This window comes from Physeter macrocephalus, chromosome 4 (assembly GCF_002837175.3).
Source record: "Physeter macrocephalus isolate SW-GA chromosome 4, ASM283717v5, whole genome shotgun sequence".
NCBI lineage: Eukaryota > Metazoa > Chordata > Mammalia > Artiodactyla > Physeteridae > Physeter > Physeter macrocephalus.
In genome coordinates this window covers 56952825-56972952 of record NC_041217.1, presented here as the reverse complement: position 1 = coordinate 56972952, position 20128 = coordinate 56952825, and the positions used below count along the sequence as shown (strand labels likewise).

Below are 20128 nucleotides of genomic sequence, written 5' to 3'. Positions count from 1 at the left end.
GATTAATCCTTTGTCCATTGATTTGTTTGCAAATATTTTCTCCCATTTTGAGGGTTGTCTTTTTGTCTTGTTTATAGTTTCCTTTGCTGTGCAAAAGCATTTTAAGTTTCATTAGGTCGCATTTGTTTATTTTTGTTTTTCTTTCCCTACTCTGGGAGGTGCGTCAAAAAAGATCTTGCTGTGATTTATGTCAAAGAGTGTTCTTCCTATGTTTTCCTCTAGATTCCACTGGCTTCTATGGCTCTATGGTTTGCTGGTCTGTCCTTTATCTCTTGGACTGTAGCAAATCGTCCTTTGATTAAAACACAGTGGGGGCTCCTAAAGGTCACAAGACTCCCCAGTAGTCAGGCCCTCTTGCTCCTCATCCTTGCCCTGTCTCCAATTTGGTCTCTCACCACCTTATCTTGGGCTCTATGTTCCTGCACTGAACTTGTTATAGATCCTGGCATGGACCAGGCTATTTTTTTCCATTTGAAACTTTGCTCAAGCTCTCCTTCCTACCTGGATAGCTCCCTTTCTCACACCTTTTTCTAACTCACGCATATGTTTAAATGTAATTTGGGTAGCATTTCCTCTAATAAGCTTCTTCAAACCCTGAAACTGCCATAGAAGCCCTTTCACCAAGTATCTATAATATTCTGTACACATATCTATTGTTCTATCCACCCCACTATGCTATGAAAATCTATTCTGTGTCCATCTGCCCCTAATGGATAAAGTTCCTGGGACTATACACTGTGCACACTTTAATCACTCTTGCACAGTGCACAATAAATATTTGTTGAATGAATACATAAATGAAATATATTAATACCCCACAGACTAACAGGCCTACATTTAAAAAAACAAATCAATTTGATGTATAATGCTGTGTAAGTTTGAAGTATACAGCATGTTATATTGATAAATTTACATACTGTAATATGATTGCCAATGTAGTGATATTTATCACATTACATCATTATAGTACAATATTATTGTCTGTATTCATTATACTGTGCATTAGGTCTCAATGGTTCATTTGCTACTTATTACAAGTTTGTACCCTTAAACACCATCACTCTCATCCACCTTCCACCCACCCCACTGTTCCCAGGGCACCATGATTTTACCATTTTACCATTATTTTATAGGTTTAACTTTTTTAGACTCCACTTGTAAGTGATATCATTTAGTACTTGTCTTTCTCTCTCTGACTTATTTTGCTTATCATAATGTCCTCAAAGTCCATCCATGTTGTTGCAAATGGCAGGATACTCTCCTTTCTCATGACTGGATAATATTCCATTGTGTAAATGCACTACATCTTTTTAATCCATTCATTGATAAACATTTGGGGTGTTTTCATATCTTGGCTACTGTGAATAATGCTGTGATAAGCATGGGAGTGTATACGTCTCATCAAGATCCCATTTTCATTTCCTTTGAGTATATACCCAGAAGTGGAATTGTTGGATCATATGCTAGATCTATTTTTAAATTTTTTGAGGAACTTCCATATTGTTTTCCATACAGGTTGGACCAATTTACATTCCCACCAATAGTGTATAAAGGTTCCCTTTTCACCACATCCTTCCTAGCAATTGTTATCTCTTGTCTTTGTCAAGAAGAGTCATTATAACAGTGGGAGGTGATATCTCACTGTGGTTTTGATTTGCATTTCCCTGATAATTAGTGATGATGAGCATTTTTTCATGTATCTGTTGGCCATTTTGATATATTCTTTGGAGAAATGTCTATTTAGTTCTTTTGCCCATTTTTAAAAATCAATTTTTTGTGTTATTGTTGTTATTGAGTTGACTGAGTTCTTTATATACTTTGGATATTAACCCCTTATCTGATATGAGGTTTAAAAAATTTTCTCCCATTCTGTGGGTTGTCTTTTCATTTTGTTAATTGTTTCCTTTGCTGGGAAAAAGCTTTTGAGTTTGATGTAGTCCTTTTTGTTGATTTCTTCTTTTACTGTTTGTACTTTTGGCATCATGCCGAAAAATTATTGCCAGGACCAATATCAATGAGCTTCCTCCCTATGTTTTCTTCTAAGAGTTTTACAGTATCACGTCTTATGTTTAAGTCTTTGATCCATTTCAAGTTAACTTTTGTGGATGGTGTGAGACAGGGCCCAATATCATCTTTTGGAATGTGTTTCTCCAGTTTTCCTAGCACTATTTTTTGAAGAAATTATCCTTTCCCTGTTGGGTATTCTTCACTCCCTTGTTGAATATTAGTTGACTGTATATGCTGGGGTTTAATTCTGGCTCTCTATTCTGTTCCATTTGTTGACAGGTCCATTTTTGTACCAGTATCATACTGTTTTTATTACTATGGCTTTGTGGTATAGTTTGAAATCTGGACGTGTGATATTTCTAGCTTTGTTCTTTTTTTCTCAGGATTGCTTTGACTATTCAGGGTCTTTCTTGGTTCCACACAAATTTTCAGATAGTTCTTCTATTTCAGTGAAGAATGCATTTGTTATTTTGATGGGGATTGCACTGAATCTGTAGATTGCTTTGGATAGTACGGCCATTTTAACAATATTAATTCTTCCAATCTATGAATGTGGATGTCTTTTCATTTGTTTGTGTCTTCTTTGATATCTTTCAGCAAAGTTTTGTAGTTTTCATTGTACATATCTTTCACCTACTTGGTTAAATTTATTCCTAAATAGTTTGTGGTTTTTTTTGATGATATTGTGAATGGGATGAGTTTCTTTATTTCTTTTTAAGATACTTCATCATTTGTGTAAAGAAATGCAATTGATTTCTGTATGATAATTTCGTATCCTGACACTTTATTGAAATTATTAATTCAAATATTTTTTGACTGATTCTTTGGGATTTTCTCTAAGAACATATTATCAACAAATAATGGAAACTTTAATTCTTCCTTTCTGATCTGAATGCCTTTCATTTCTTTGTCTTGCCTAATTTGCTCTAGCTAGGACTTCCATTACTATATTGGATAGGAATGGTAAGAGTAGGCATCATTCTTTGTTCCTGATCTTACACTTTCAATTTCTCTCCATTAAATATAATGTTAGCTGTGGGTCTACTGTATATGACCTCTATTTTGTTGAGGTATGTTCTTTCCACATCCAGTCTGTTAAGAGTTTTTATCATGAAAGGATGTTGTATTTTGTCAAATGCTTTTTCTGCATTTATTGAGATGATCATGTGATTTTTATCTTTTATTTTATTGATATGATGTGTGTAATAACATTTATTGGTTTGTGTATTTTGAACTATCCTTGCATCCCAGGAATAAATCCCACTTGGTAATGGTGTATTATCTTTTTAAGGTGTTCTTGAATTTGGTTTGCTAATCTTTTGTTGAAAACTTTTGCACCTATATTCATCAGGGATATTAACGTATAGTTTTCTTTTTTCGTGGCATCCTTATCTGTCTTTGGATTCAAAGTAATGATGGGTTTGTAGAATGAGTTTGGAACTGTTCTCTCCTCTTGGATATTTTGGTAGAGTTTGAGGAGAATCGGTGTTGTTTGCTGAACATTTGGAAGAATTCTCCAGTGAGATGTCTGGCTCTGGAGTTTTTGATTACTGATTCAATCTCTATACTCAGTATTGGTCTGTTCAGATTTTCTCTTTCTTCCTGATTCAGAGTTGATAGGTTATGTGTTTCTAGAAATGTATCCATTTCTTCTAGGTTTTGTAGTTTGTTGGCATATAATTGTTCATAGTAGCCTCATAGATTCTATGTATTTCTCTAATTTCAGTTGTAACGTCTTATCTTTCATTTCAAATTTTACTTTTTTGAGTCTTCTCTCTTTTTCTCTTAGTCTAGCTAAAGGTTGGTCAGTTTTGTTTATCTTTTTGAATAACCAGATCTAAGTTACATTGATCCCTTTTATTATTTTTCTAGTCTCTATTTCATTTATTTCTGTTCTAATCTTTATCATTTCCTTCCTTCTGATAACCTGAGGCTTAATCTGTTCTTCGTTTTCTAGTTCCTTGAGGTGTAAAGTTAGCTTGTTATTTGAGATCTTTCTAATTTTGTAATATATATGTTATATTAACCATGTACGTTCCTCTCAGAACTGCTTTTGTTGTATCCCACAGCATTTGATATGTTGTCTTGTCTTTCCTTTTTTTAATTGAGGTATAGTTGATTTATAATATTGTTGAAGTTTCAGTGATTCAATATTTTTATAGATTATACTACATTTATAGTTATTATAAAATATTCCATGTGGTGTACAATATATCCTTATAGCTTATTTTATACAGAGCAGTTTGCACCTCTTAATTCCCTATCCCTATCTTGCCCCTCCCCCATTTTCCACCCCCACTGGTAACCACTAGTTTGTTCTCTATATCTGTGAGTCTGTTTCTGTTTTGTTATATCCACCTATTAAGTGATATCATACAGTATTTGTCTTTGTCTGACTTATTTCACTAAGCATAATACCCTTCAGGTCCATCCATGTTGTTGCAGATAGCAAAATTTCATTCACTTTTATAACTGAGTAGTATTCCATTACATATATATACCACATCTTCTTTATCCATTCTTCTGTTGATGGACACTTAGGCTGCTTCCATATCTTGGCTATTGTAAATAGTGCTATTATGAATATTGAGGTGCATGCATCTTTTTGAATTAGTGTTTTCATTTTCTTCAGATATATACCTAGTAGTAGAATTGCTGGATCATACAGTAGTTCTATTTTTAGTTTTTTGAGGAAACTCCACACTGTTTTCCACAGTGGCTGCACCGATTTACATCCCAACCGACAGTGTACAAGGGTTCCCTTTTTTTCCACATCCTCACCAACCCTTGTTATTTGTGACCTACTTTTCTTTTTTTTTTGGCGGTATGCAGGCCTCTCACTGTTGTGCCCTCTCCCATTGCGGAACACAGGCTCTGGACACGCAGGCTCAGTGGCCATGGCTCACAGGCCCAGCTGCTCCATGGCATGTGGGATCTTCCCAGACCAGGGCACAAACCCGTGTCCCTGCATTGGCAGGCAGACTCTCAACCACTGCGCCACCAGGGAAGCCCCATTTGTGGTCTTTTTGATGACAGCCATTCTGACAGGTGTGAGGTGATATCTCATTATGGTTTTGATTTGCATTTCTCTGATAATTTGCGATGTTGAGCATCTTTTCCTGGCCTGTTGGCCATCTGTATGCCTTCTTTGGAAAAACATCTATTCAGGTCTTCTGTCCATTTTTATTTTTATTTATTTTTATTTTTTTATTTTTTTTTGCGGTACGCGGGCCTTTCACTGTTGTGGCCTCTCCCGTTGCGGAGCACAGGCTCCGGACGCGCAGGCACGGGGCCAGCCGCTCCACGGCATGTGGGATCTTCCTGGACCGGGACATGAACCCGTGTCCCCTGCATCGGCAGGCGGACTCTCAACCACTGCTCCAACGGGGAAGCCCCTGTCCATTTTTAAATCAGGATGTTTGTGGTTTTTTTGATGTTGAGTTGTGTGAACTGTTTATATATTTTGGATATTAACCCCTTATTGGCCATATCATTTGCAAATATAATAATTTTCATGTTGCTAGTTGTGGGCTTTTTTTCCTCTTAGAGAAGTCCCTTTAACATTACTTTGAAAACTGCTGCTCTTTTAGCTTTTGCTTGTCTGTAAAACTTTTGATCTCTCCAACAAATCTGAAAGAGAGTCTTGCCAGGTAGAGTATTCTTGGTAGTAGATTTTCCCCTTTCCTCATTTTATATCATATCATTCCTTTCTGACCTGCTGAGTTTTTGCTGAGAAGTCAGCTGTTAGCCTTATTGGAGTTCCTTTGTATGTAATGTGCTGCTTTTCCCTTGCTGCTTTTAATATTCTCTCTTATCTTTAATTTTTGCCATTTTAATAACCATGTGTCTTGTTGTGTTCCTCTTTGAGTTGATCCTGTTTGGGACTCTCTGTGATTCCTGGACTTCTATATCTGTTTCCTTTCCCAGGTTAGGGAAGTTTTCAGCTATTATGTCTTCAAATATGTTCTCTGTCCCTTTCTCTCTCTTCTCATTCTGGGACCCTTATAATGAAAATGTTAGTGTTCTTGATGTTGTCCCAGAGGTCTCTTAAACTGTCCTCATTTATTTTTTTTCTTCTTTCTGTTCATTGTCAGTGATTTCTACTACTCTGTCTTCCAGCTCGCTGATCCATTTTCCTCTGTATCATTTAGTCTATCATTGATTCCTTCTAGTGTATTTTTCATTTTGGTTATTGTAGTCTTCATCTCTGCTTGGTTGCTCTTTATCTTTTCTCTTTGTTAAAAACTTCTAAATTCTCACTCTTTTCATCCATTTTTCTCCTGAGTTCTTTGATCATCTTTATGATCATTACCTTGAACTCTTTCTCAGATAAGACTGCCTATCTCCACTTAGTTCTTCTTCTGGTTTTTAATCTTGTTCCTTAAATTGGAACATGTTCATCTTTTATCTTTGCCTTCATCTGATGTGAACTGAATGATTTTTGCTGATGCAGATGTTTAATGGTCATGAGAGCCCCTCAGGGGAGGAATAATCTCTGGTTCCTGTCAGTGCAGACATGCTTCTCCCTTAGTAGTCAGTTCTATTTTTACCTTTGGCCCCTTTAAGTCCCCCTGTGCCCCTTTTGGCATTATGGAGTGTAGCTGAGAATGCCTCTGGATCTCCATCTGCCCAATCCTGCCTATATGTAATTTACCCACAATTATCTTCATAATTGCTTGTTTTTTGGTGTCAAAGTTCCTTTCCAGTTTGGAGAATATGTTCAATATCTCTGCCTACCAATATCAACCATTTCTAATTTGGAAGCATGTGGATTTTTTCTCTTTCATTTTATGTTTACTGTGCAGACTAAAACTTAAGTTTGTAGGTTATTAACACACTGATATTTGAAAATATCTAATTGTTTATTCAAGTTGAATTCATGCCTGAAAAATTTCTCCAGGATGATGTAAAAACAAGTCCACTCTTAAAAAATTTTTTTCATTCATATGATTGAGAAGAATTTAATTTTAACCTTGATGTTTGAACTACTTCTTATGTCTCTGATGGCTTTTCATTTAAAATGCTAGAGATATTAACAGGTTTGAAATATCACCAGTATAATAAAAGAACTGCTCTTTGAATAATAACAATAATGGTATTTTAATAATCAAAATCCAATATTTCAGGTCAGTTTCTAGTTCTTTTAGTTTTCTCTAATTTTTGTATTTCCAAGATATTTTAGATTATCCATACTAATTCCTTCCCCCTTGGCTATGAAGGATCTTAATTTTGTTTGTTTGAAGGGACTTCATGGAATGAAGGTTTTGCCAATCCTCTGAAATTATCATCCTATCCTAATAAGTCCATAAACTTGAACTTACTCTCCCGAATAACAGGAAAATCAGGTAAAACCTATCTATTATGTTTCAAACTCTTCCCAAAGTGAAGCTGAAGTCTCAGACAAAATCTAACACCAAATAAACAATAAATGGAAAAAACATAAAAAAGAGGGATTGAAAAAATGAAAGCATGTGGAAAAAAATCCATGAATGTTCAAAGGGTGCACAATATTTTAAAATAAAGTGTCCTAATAATGTGCATCTTGCAGCCTAAAATTGTTTTTGACAATCATTAGGAGTCATCACTTTCTGGGAGAAACACATTTTTTGCAATCTTAAAGTCATTTGCATAGAGAAGTTGTATATTATGCATATGTGAGGTTGGCAATATGAAAAATATTCAAGCAATATAGGGCACATCACATTATTTAACCTCAGTAAATGGTTATTTTGAAACTGTAATTTTCCAAATTAAAAAGGTCTCAGGTTATACCCCTAGAAATTTGCACTTTGGAAACTTTTCCTGGATTAAATGGATTATTCAAAACATTTACAAGCACCCAAATCTCTGCATTCCCTGCAAGAAAGCAAAAGTGGGAAATACTTGGGGCCTAGCCATGCATTTATGACTTAGAGACATAAATTCTCCTCCTAAGTTGATTCCAAGTATTTCCAAACTTAAACAGTGATGAATATTAAAAAATAAATCTCCATTTTAAGGTGCTCTCTTCCTCTTACAGATGGATGGATTGACTGAGAACATACATATTTTAAGTTTCTTTCTCCTTAAGTGGAAAAGATAGTATGAAAATTTAGCATTTAATGAAGATCTACATGAATACAACAAAGTGATACCTCCTTTAAGGAAAGTCTTGCCAGACCTACTCAGTTTCAGTATGTCCTACAGGTACCTCTCAACTGATAATTTTCAAAAAAATGTTTTTCAAATAATTAAAAATTTTTTATTTATTTATTTTTCCAAATAATTTTCAAGTTGAAAACAACCCAATCTTTATTATAAAGTTTCTATCATGCTTCTAATGTAAACTACTGAGGTGGTTCTGTGGGATGAGACCCTGAGTCCTTAAAAGTGGACTGAGAGAGGAGATGCACCATGGGTGAGCTGCAAATGTACACTGAGAAGATGTGAATGGTATGCAACCTAATGTGACCTGATAGCATCTCAGTGTCCAGGGTTATTTCTCCTGTGGTCTCCAGTTTAATGTCTGGCCCTGGAGCCCAGGATCTAAGCTGAGATTGCACACTCACTGACCTTTTGGTGCTTGTGCTGGAGATAGGCAGGTAGTCCATGACTGCGATGTACACGTATTGCTTGGCATCATCTATTACACTGTAGATGGCGTCTATGTCAAAGCTTCTGTTTTTAGGGCAAAACAGTTTGGGAGAATTCTGTGAAGACACAAAAACCAAACTTTTAGAGTATTAATTTTTGCAATCTGGGGATTTCTCTTTTTTGTTGTTATTTAAAATTTTTAAAAAATGAATCTTGGCTTTTAACCAATTTTTGCAAACCTACTTTCCAGTTCTTTATGAGATTAAGACAAATACATTTTCAGTTCTATCAAAGTTGAGGCAAGTAGAAATCAAGGTGTGTGGGGGATGGGTCTCAAATCTGTCCTTTAAGTCAGTTTTGGGAGGGAATTCTTGTTTTCAATACACACACCTCTTATTTTTATAAGAGTGCTCTAACTCTAAACTTAATGTGACTCTGGTATACATCCCTGTCATACATAGTTAATTTTCTCAGACATTACCATATATGGTATATATATGCATATAGCAAGCCATTTATGCTAGAAGTTTTCCACTTGAAAGGTAATGTGGCCATGAAGATGTTCAAGACACATAGTCTAAAAATCTTGCGTTTTTTTTTTTTTTTCCCAAATCTTTCATCGAGTGAGGAAGAGGAGTGTTGATTGTTGAGAAAGGGTCATCAGTAATTCTAGAGGAAAAACCAAGTGACTTATTAAGATGCCAAGTTCATAAGGAGAGACAGGGACTTAAGAAAAATGAAAAATGAGGCAAATTATACTTGAGGTATTCTTCTTATGTTGCTCGAAGTGGTTTCCATCTTACAGAAGTATGATGTTTTTAGATAAAGTTGCTATAGAGAGGGAAGGATGTGCTTTGGTTTTCTCATTGGTTTTCCACTGGACAAGACTGAAAGGAGCATTTCTGTAGTTCCTGCATTACTCTGACAAGCAAGAAACCAAGTGAAGGAACACAAAACATGCAACGGGTACTTAGTACCAAAGCCCAAATAAACGGTTTCTGGAACTGCCTGGAATGGCAGTACTGGGTCCTTCATCAAATGTTCTGCCAGTAATGGTGGGCAGGGTCCCTGACAAATGTTTGGGAACAACTCCCCACACAGTGCTGGTGGGAATCCCTATCCCAGCTTAGAGAGAGGGAAGATGAAGCTCTCGGACTGGTTGCCCAACTGAGGAGGAGTGTGGGGCTGAGAAAGGAGCCTGTTGAAGGGCCACACCCACCAGGCATCCCTACTCAGAATGTTGTCTTGGCAGGTGAGTATCAGAATGAGTTTTTGATTTAAATTACTTTCCTTCTGGAATGAGGATGAGCTTCTAAGTATTAAAAACAAAAAAACTAATGCTAAAAGAGAGAAATAACCCACAACAAAAAAGCCCCAAACAAAACAATAAAAAATAAATAAATAAACAAACAAACAAAAACCAATGCTCATCCTACACTTCTTCCCCAGCACACACATATGCAGATACCCCATCTGTCACCAAGATAGATGGCTTGGGCTTCTGCAGTGTCTCTCATGTTGTCCCTCCCTCTTACTCCAGAATGCTGTTTCAGGCACTGGTGCTGTTTGTTGGGGCTTTTATATGTCTTCTGAACTCATTTCCTTGTCTCCTTGATGCTTAAAAGACAAACAAACAAATGTGTCACTCTCAGGACTTCTGGTTTCTTGGAATCCAGTCTGATCTCACTGGGAGGGATGGATCCATGTATCCTCTGAGTCCTGGCCCTCCCATTTCTCTGCCTCCTTCATTTACTGGCTACCATGCCTTCTGTGTTCCAAATTAAAATAATCGTCAGCCCATGGCTATGCTCTCGTCTTGTCTGCCTCTGTGTATTTGCTCCTGCCAGCTCCTCCGGCTGATGTGTTTTCCTATCTTTGCCTATCAGAGTCCTATACATTCTCTAAGTTCTAGCTCATATACTATCTCCTCATGAAACTTTTTAATATTGTTACCTAGAGGCTACTTCTCCTTCTCTGTCCTCCCATAATATGATTTATATGTTATATTGTTTAGTGTATTCAAACTTATAATTACTCACACTTGTCTCATGTCCTTGCTTGGACTGATAAACCTTGATTTTAGGAATTGCATTTTACTCATTTTTCTATCTCCATTAATAAATTAAATATTCAAATTCATTAATTTCCTCAGCCTATTGGGTCTGCTTTAAACATTCTTTAGGTTTAACATGGAGAAGCTAAGGATCTTAGCTCTAGATAGCAGCCTAGGTCAACTCTGAAATGTGTCCAAATGCCCATGTTTTTGCTTCAGTTAGGAATTTCCTGAACTTCCTTGCATGTTCCCAAAACTGGATTTTGGTTTCAGGGAGGAACAAATTTAGACACAGAGTTGCTGCTCTCTTTACATTTGCTATTTTCTAATAAGTTTGGATACTGTGCCTTTGGTGATAGAGCATTTATATGCTGGTGATGTGCCAGGTTCCAGCATTTACAACCTGTAGCATGCTGGGCATGTCCCTTATACTTCCTGAGCCTCTGTTTCCAGTGAGATAAGAACAGTAACAAATCTTTCACACTGGTTTGCCTTGTGGCTTAAATAAGAGAATGGCCTACTCCTGGTTGGGTCTGCTCCTCTTCTGCACTTGCTTTCATTCATTCATCAAATATTACTAAGTACCTGCCATGCACCTAGCTCTAGTCTAGGCACTTGGCATACATCAGTGATCAACATAAGATTCCTGCTTTGTGCAGCATCATTCCAGCACATGCTACATTGTACTGCATTCATTTGTCTGTGTGATTCTCCACCAGCTTGTGAACTGCTTGGTTGTATGTCTCTGGCACCTTGTGCCATGACATACTTAGCACATATTATATGCTTAATAAATGTTTGTGGAATGAATGTGAAAGTGCTTCTTAAATTAGTAAGTGTTGGAGGCTTGTATGACCCCCAACCTCTACTCCTAGTTGGAGTTGCTTCACTCTAGGTATTTCCATCCATATGTGAATAGACCTTTATTTGTACATACCTTTTTGTTTCCTATGTTCCCATTGCCAACCCAATGCCTAGAGCATGGCAGATGCTTCATGTGTTTATTAAGGAAATGCATGACTGTTTGTATGAGTACCTCTGCCCCTGGGGTCATGGTAGTACTTGACTGTGTCCTCTGATTTGGCAGAGGAAATTAACTGGTTCTGATTGTTTAATTACAGAGAAGGCTGTTAAGTTCCCTTTTTATTATTCCTGAGTTTTCTGAGCCTTGCACTGTGTACTCCTTTATTCCTTAGCAAAATATAAGGAGAAGGAAAATACAGATCCTTTTCTTTATTTCAGCTCTGTGATGATCTTTTACCAATCAAGTGCTCTTGAGGCATCTTGATAATAAGTAATCTATGTTTCTTTCTTACATCTATAAATGCCTTATATTTGCATGTACCTTGTTTTGCATATTCATTAAATACTTGCTTTAGTAGGGTTTTGATTTATTTCATAACAGTTTCCTGGTTTTTAAAAAAAATCCATACTCCATTCCCAGAATATATATGTGAAAATGTAATTAAACATGAAAAGACAACCCACAGAAGGGGAGAAAATATTTGCAAATCAAGTACATTCTTGTTTCTAGAATGTATAAAGAACTCTTACAACTCAATAACAAAAAAAACAAGTAATCTAATTGAAAAATGGGCAGAGGATTTGATATACAGTTCTCTAAAAAGATATACAAATGGACAATAAGTGTATTAAGATATACAAATGGCCAGTAAGTGCATTAAAATATGCAAATCAAAATCATAAGACAAATTTCACACCCGCCAGGAAGGCTAAAATAAAACAGAAAATAGCAGGTGTTGGCAAAGATGTGGAGAAACTGAAACCCTCATTTATTGCTAGTGGAATTGTAAAATGGTGCAGCCAATTTGGAAAAGTTTGTCAGTGCCTCAGAATATTTAACATAGAGTTACCACAGTACCCAGCAATTTCACTCTTAAGCATAAACCCAAAAGAACTGAAAATGGGTATTCAAATAAAAATTTGTACATGAAGGTTCATAGGAGCACTATTCACAATAGCCAAAAGGTAAAAACACTCAAATGTCCATCAACTGATGGACAGATAAACAAAATGTGATATATTCATACAGTGGAATATTATTTGGCCATAAAAAGGAAAAAGTACTGAGTCATGCACTTCAAAAACATTATACTAAGTGAAAGAAGTCAGTTACAAAAGACTGCATATTGTATTACTTCATGTATATGAAGTGTCTAGAAAAAGGCAAATCCTTAGAGACAGAAAGTAGATTAGTGGTTTCTAAGGGCTGAGAGAAGGGGAAAATGGAGAGTGACTACTAAAGGGTACGGTTTTTTCCTTTGTGGTGATGAAAATATTCTAAAATTAGAAGGTGGAGATGATTGTAAAACTCTATGACTATACTAAAACCCACTGAGTTTTACACTTTAACAGGATGAATTTTATGGTAGTAACTTATATATCAATAAATCTATTAAAATGTAATTAAAATATATAGCAGAGATTATAAAGGGGTATTTAATTATATTTTTCAGAGTAGCACCAAGTCCTATTCAATGTCTGCCCTCAATCACTAAATAAATCTCAGTTTACATGATTGATGGATGAATGAGCTAAACAATAAACAACAAGAAATGAAATCTGTCTAGCACCCAGACCAATAAAAACAGACCTTGAACTAACTAGTCTTTAACTTGGAAATCAAATGCATAATCTCAAGAGCTCTAAAAAGAACTCCACAATACAGGACAAAAACTCAGCCTATTGTTCCTATCTTCTGATTTCAATGGGGAATGTAAGAAAATTAGAATGATCTGGCCCCAAGTTATTAGAGATCACATACTTAAATCTAACCAAGTGCCTCTTTGTGTTCCATGAGAAAATTAGAAATAATTCATATCTATACCATAACTTAAAATTTATATTTAACCATGCTAAGTTATTATCACCTAAAATCTAATTTTGGTAATGATAATTCTAAGGCCTTCGAATATATATATTTTGTGTGTTAATTTAGTCTTGGGACTGTCAGCTTATAAAAATATAATATACTATTTTAAGATATTTTACAACAAATATTTTGAACTTAAATAAATTTGTCTTGGCATTTGTTTGGCACATATACTCAGAAAACTATATGTATCCTGGAACTTCTTATTGATATTACTACCAGTAGAATCAATCCAACATTTACTGCTGCTTTAGGGAGGCCTGAGGGAGGTACTGGGAATAACAACAATGAAGAGAGTACAGTATATAACCTTCAGAGTCTGATAAAATAGTGGGAGAGATAATAAATAAGTAGTTACAAAAATGTGATAAATGCTATAACAGAGGTGAGATCAAGGAGCTCTAAGTAAATGATACCAATTCCAATATTTGGAATATTGACTTTTATTTATCTAATATCTGTAAGATTTTATACCTCTGTAAAAATGGTGTTCAATTAATATCTGTTGAACTGAAATTCAAAGGTAGGCTTGAGATATTAATAAGAAATGGAAAATAAAATAATTTAAAATAATAAAATAAATAAAAATAGAAAACAAAGGTGCTGCATGGTTTAAAAGACTATACCTGAAGGATTGTTGAAAAAGCTCAACTTATTTTGTGGCAAACCATTTAATAAAAATCAGTTTATAAATTTGCCCTGGAATACAGCAAAGCCCTTGCATTTTCATAGATATTATTAAAGGCTTGGGCCCTGTCTCTGAAGTAGAGATGTTAACTTCGGGATCAACAAAGGAGGACCCCCCCCACTTTTTTAAGGGTCAGAATTTAAATTTATGCAACAATGACATTCACTCATCTCTAAAATTCAAACTGTAAATTCAAAATCCAGCAACTATCTGAAATTTGCTTATAATTCATCTATTTCTTGCTGCTTCAATATGTTCTACTGGACTCCTGGGGTGTCATGTTACCATCTGGATTAGTGGTTCCTTGGCAAATTTCTTATTGCAACTAATCTACAAATTGAGAATAATATCTGGTTTTCTTGTCTTATAGGGTTGTCTTGAGAGGAAATAAAATTGAATATATGCATTTTACTAGTAAAATGCCCTATATGATATGCTACATGCTACTGCATTATTGACCTCCACACATACCAAAAAAAGGGTTTTTTTTTTGTTCTACTTGACGAAAATCTTTCATAGTCTATTTTATATTATTCACACTTACGTGAATTTGTTTAAGACAAGCAACTTCAATTTTCTCTCTACTGCTAGATTTCTAAATTTTCAAAATGTGCTTTCATTTTAATAGGCAAAAAGGCTACTATTCACTCTTCCATGAAAAGCTCTTCAGTGACATAAAAGTTGTTGGCATAGAAGCGCTGCTTGACAGTGGAGAAATAGTCATATTAAATTGGGAGCATGGTTTAGAGAAGTTTACCGGAGCATTAGGATCAATTCAGAAGCCTGATTCAAATCAAAATTCTAAGGTCTCACCCAGGTCCAGTGGATCAGATCCTGGTGAGGATGGGGGGACTGTAAGTTTGCATTTTAAACAGGTTCCCATCTGGTTCTTAGATACTTTAAAGTTTGAGGACCAGGACTGTAGGTCCAGATATTTACATTGCCCACTCTCAGCTACACTGTGGGGATAGCTGTGGTGTGTGGGCAGAGGATGGTGGTTTTCAAGTGTAATCAGAGGCCTGGAAATGGTGCCCTGCCGTTTTGGATGGGCCTCTTGCCCTCCAGCCCTAATCAAATACAATAATTCTGCTTTTGTCAGTTTTACACACTGGGGTTCCCTCAGATTTGTTTCATCAGAGGGTTCTACTGATAAGATCAAGTCTGAAAATCACTGATGAAAGGCATCAAAAATAGCATCTGGTATCAGAAGACCTGGGCGCTTGTGTTTCTCTTGGCACCTGCCGTCTGACGGTCTTTGTGCTAGTAGATAAACTTCAATATCTTCATTTGTAACACAGTCATAATCCTGGGTCTACCTTAAGGGGTGACTGGGGGGATCAAATCAGATAATACAAAGTGTCTGAAACTAGGAATGATTATTCACATGTATTGTTATTATAGCTAGGGACAGCATATGATTGAGTATAAGAATGGATATATTTTAACTCTTCAAGGGATGTGTCAGAACTGATCTGTCAAATTCATTTTTGCCCAACACAAGATCACACTTGAACATTCCAACTTAATAAAGGGCCTTTGGAGGAAGGAGGGAGAAGGGGAGGAGGAGGAGGAGAAGAGGGCAAAACTCACCGACACAAATGCTTGAGATTTGGTTTCGTTCAACTGAAGCTGCAATTTCTTTTCATTGTCATAGACGCCATAGAGCCTCTTGGACCAGGTCTGAGGTACTCTGCTCTTGAATTTTAATGAACTATACAAAGCGAATATCCTTTGTAAATCTAGGACCAGGCAGCTGCAGTTGTAGAAGATGACACCAAGTTCTTTCATCTGTGAAATTAAAATCGAAAGCATCAATGCCGTGTACACATGATGGTGTTACTCTTAGAGAAAAAAATGTAGAATTCTCAGAGAAAAGACTGCAATAATAGTAATAGCAATATTTTTTTCTTGCAATTGTTATACTGTAACAACTATATGTATACACTGTATCTGTAAGTATGTAGACACAGTCACATTATGGTATACAGAAATGATGTGTCATTAAAATGCTTAAATATTTAAGGGATACTTTTGCTGGAGTTTTGCATTTGAGCTCTTAAAGATAATTTTTCCATATTCACCTACACTTTTTTTTGCTATAACAAAAACATAAGTAATTTATTAAAATTTGAAGGCAAAAACATAATTTTAAAAGAATTTAAAAGATTTAGACCTATGTTGGGCATGATGGAGTATGGATGCTTTCTGGAAATTCACAATCAGATCCAAGAGTATCACTTTCAGAATGTTCTAGTAGACTGAGTTTACTTTCAGTTGTCTTTGATGAAACAGTCACTATGCTACTCTCTTTCTTAACAGAAATGTGTTTTTTCGAAGACTCACTTCTAATTGGTTCATTAAAGAAATTATTTTGGAAATGGTGCCCTGCCGTTTTGGATGGGCCTCTTGCCCTCCAGCCCCAATCAAATACAATAATTCTGCTTTTGTCTGTTTTACACACTGGGGTTCCCTCAGATTTGTTTCATCAGAGGGTTCTACTGCTAAGATCAAGTCTGAAAATCACTGATGAAAGGCATCAAAAATAGCATCTGGTATCAGAAGACCTGGGCGCTTGTGTTTCTCTTGGCACCTGCCGTCTGACGGTCTTTGTGCTAGTAGATAAACTTCAATATCTTCATTTGTAACACAGTCATAATCCTGGGTCTACCTTAAGGGGTAGAATTATTTTGCCGAATTCCTTTGCTTTTCTGCTTTACAGGTGAGTCAGAGCAGGAATGCAGGTCCTTCCCAGGTTGTTTCTTAGCAGAATATTTTTTGGTATATTCACCTGCTTTGCTCATTTTCTCTGAAGAAGACCTGCTATTTCTAGATAATTCCTCTTCTTTTCTTTGACTTCCAGTTCCAGAACTGACGTCCGCTGAAGGAGAACATGTTCTAGCAGTGAAATCTTCCAAAGACTCCTGCCGCTGCTCTGTGACTGGGACCCCCAGGTTGTCTTTGGAAGTTTCTAAGGCCTCCTGACTAGAGACTGGGACATGGAAGGAGTCGAGAGGCAAAGGAATCCCAGCATCACCTGTAATTTTCTGAAACTTTATTAGTGTTCCTTCATTGTAAGCTGACTGCATACAAATAGAAACTTGGAGATTTTGCGTTTGTCCTGGGGCACTCTGCTTTGATTCTGATTTTTCTTCTTCAAGTGCCTTCTTTTCTTCTTTAGGTGGACTACTAACAGTAGAATTCATCTGGGGACGACCTAGTAAATGAAAATCTGACTGATCTATACCAGCCATTGTGGCCAGCTGCCCAAGCCAATTCTAAGAGTAGCTTTTCCTTTTCGACCACTTCTCAAAATTATAGTTCTCTTTCTCTGTCTAGCAGCTTAGGATGGTTCCTTCACCAATGGAGAAGTTATCCACTGGTACTCTGACTTGGCACTCCTTCCATTCTGGAGACCTTTCTTGATAACTGCTTTCATCACAGAATGATCAACAAGTGGATTTTTTCTTATATCCAGAATGAGCAGAGTTCTGTTGGTTTCATGGGCCTTTAGTAAAGCCTTTGCTCCTTCATTGGTAAGGCCACACAGCTGCAGGTCAAGTGCTCTAAGCCATAAATCCTCACTAAGACATTCTGCCAAAGCACTTGCACCCAGATCACCAATGAGCGTGTTGCAGTTCAGAGTGATGCGCCTCAAACCAGCCATACAGTCAAGATCAGATCTCCCGGAAAGAAGTCTCTCAGCCCAGGTTTCTTCATGCCTTCTGGTAGTCTGATATTTTTAAACCTCCATCTCCAATTGGACAATTTGCAGGACACAGGTGCACCAAAGTGGCCAATTTATTCAATCCCTTTGTTAACATAGTTAAGTCTCTCTCTCACACAACTAGCCCACTTAGCTCCAGGTTCCTTAGCGCATCTGATGCGCTTACATAGCGTTTAAGAGCTTTACACAACTGGAAGGTCACATCTTTATTTCTTATCGCAGGAACACAACTCCTGTAAACTTTATTTCTGTCAGAACCTGTCTCGCCAAGCCGTGGCTGGAAGAAGCTCTGGATACAGATCAGGGGCAGAGGGTGCTCAGGAGCGGCGCCCAGTCCACCCCGCGGAGGCGGTCGGTGTTAACTCCAGCAGGCCCTCCCGCAGGGAAGCGCGCACGGCAGGCAGAGGCACCGAGTGCTGCAGCGCGCACAGGTCCTCACAGCGTGAGAAGAGGTAAGCCGCACTGTCCTGGCGCAGCTTCACCGAGTGATCATGGCCCGAGCGCGGCCTCGGGGACGCTGGCTGCGGACACGATGCCCACACATGCCTGGGGGCCCCGGCTCGCCTCCCGGCCCCTCAGGCGCCCACCGCCCGGCGGCTGCGGCCCCGCAGCGTGCGCAGGACCGGCATCGCAGCCAGAAGACATAGGGCCATGGGCCCCAGCTAGGCCGGCCCCTTCATGCCGTGCTCCCGCGCCCCCGCAACGCTGGCTGTTGGCGCCGGACTCCTCACCTACACTTTTTATATCAGCTCTTCAGATTGTTTTCTTCAACATTAAATTTTTTGGTATGTATCCTTAAATCATGCAGCAATATAAAGATTGACTTTTAGTTGCAGCATAACAGAATGGTTTAGATCATGGATTCTGGAATCGGATTGCCTGGAATTAGGTTCCAAGTCTACAGATTTCTAGCTATGTGACTTTTTTTTTTTAAATAAATTTATTTTTGGCTGCATTGGGTCTCTGTTGCTGCGTGCAGGCTTTCTCTAGTTGTGGTGAGCAGGGGCTACTCTTCGTTGTGGTGTGCGGGCTTCTCACTGTGGTGGCTTCTCTTGTTATGGAGCATGGGCTCTAGAGCACAGGCTCAGTAGTTGTGGCACACAGACTTAGTTGCTCTGCGGCATGTGGGATCTTCCCGGACCAGGGCTTGAACCCGTGTCCCCTGCATCGGCAGGCGGATTCTTAACCACTGTGCCACCAGGGAAGCCCTGTGTGACTTTTAAGATACTTAATCTCTGGGCGTCATTTTCTTCTTCCATTAAAAGGAGACAATAGTATTTATTTCATACAATTGCTATGATGCATAACATGGTTAATATACTTTATGGGCTTAGAATAGTGCCTATCACATGGTAACCACCTAAAATATATTAGCAATTATTATTCTTATTAACACTGCACAGGCCTCAAGAGTAAGAGACCAATAAAATCTTGCCACAAAGATATCATAGAGATTATTTTGTCCACCTCCCTCGATGCACAGATGAGGAAAGTAAATCTTACACAGGTAAGCAAAAATATATCTCCCCAAGTGAGAGATCTAGTCAGGGGTAGATTCAGAATTTGATGCAGGTTTTGTCACCCTTGATCAAATACACACCGGAACGTAGCAGCACTGGCTTCAAGTCCATTATCACTTTGAAAAATTATAGATGATTTCTGATTTAGTCAATGAAAGTGAAAAAGTGAAATTTTGGTCTTAACAGCATAAATACATATGCCTCATGATCTGAACACCCGGTGAGGGGTTTGTCAGGGACACCTTGAAAGGTGTTTAACTTCATTCCTTTCCTCCACCCCCCTACTCAATACTCTTCTCAGGATTATAGGAGAGGTCACCAACTATGTAGGGGCCCATCTCTCCTTTCCTATTAGGACTCCCTAACACAGTGCATCATGGAGATCTTTCCACATTCATCTATACCTGGCTGGCATCATTTTAGCAGCTCCACAGTGACCACAGAATAGATGGACACAAGTTATTTAACCTGCTGATGGACTTGTCCTTATTTTTCCTCTAATACAAAATATAAAGCAACGAGCACCCTTGTACATACATCTCTGTGCGCCTGTACAAGGATTGCTTTAGTACAGATTTCTAAAATTGAATGGACACAAACATTAAGGACAATTAAGAAAGGTTAAGAAAGTGGTAGGAACTAGAGTGGGGAGGCCGTATCAGGTATGTGC

The 20128-nt window shown here is 37.6% G+C and overlaps 1 protein-coding gene across 1 annotated transcript in view; it reads right to left on the bottom strand.

The window, feature by feature from the left end:
• The window catches only part of PLD5 (phospholipase D family member 5), a 524774-nt gene that overhangs the window by 16264 nt on the left and 488382 nt on the right, over positions 1–20128 (bottom strand). Inside the window, exons 6-7 of the mRNA XM_055084222.1 lie at positions 15805–16002; positions 8560–8696 (exon numbers count right to left, since the gene is read on the bottom strand). Of these exons, the coding sequence (XP_054940197.1) occupies positions 8560–8696; positions 15805–16002 (335 nt within the window). The remainder of the gene's footprint in view (positions 1–8559; positions 8697–15804; positions 16003–20128) is intronic.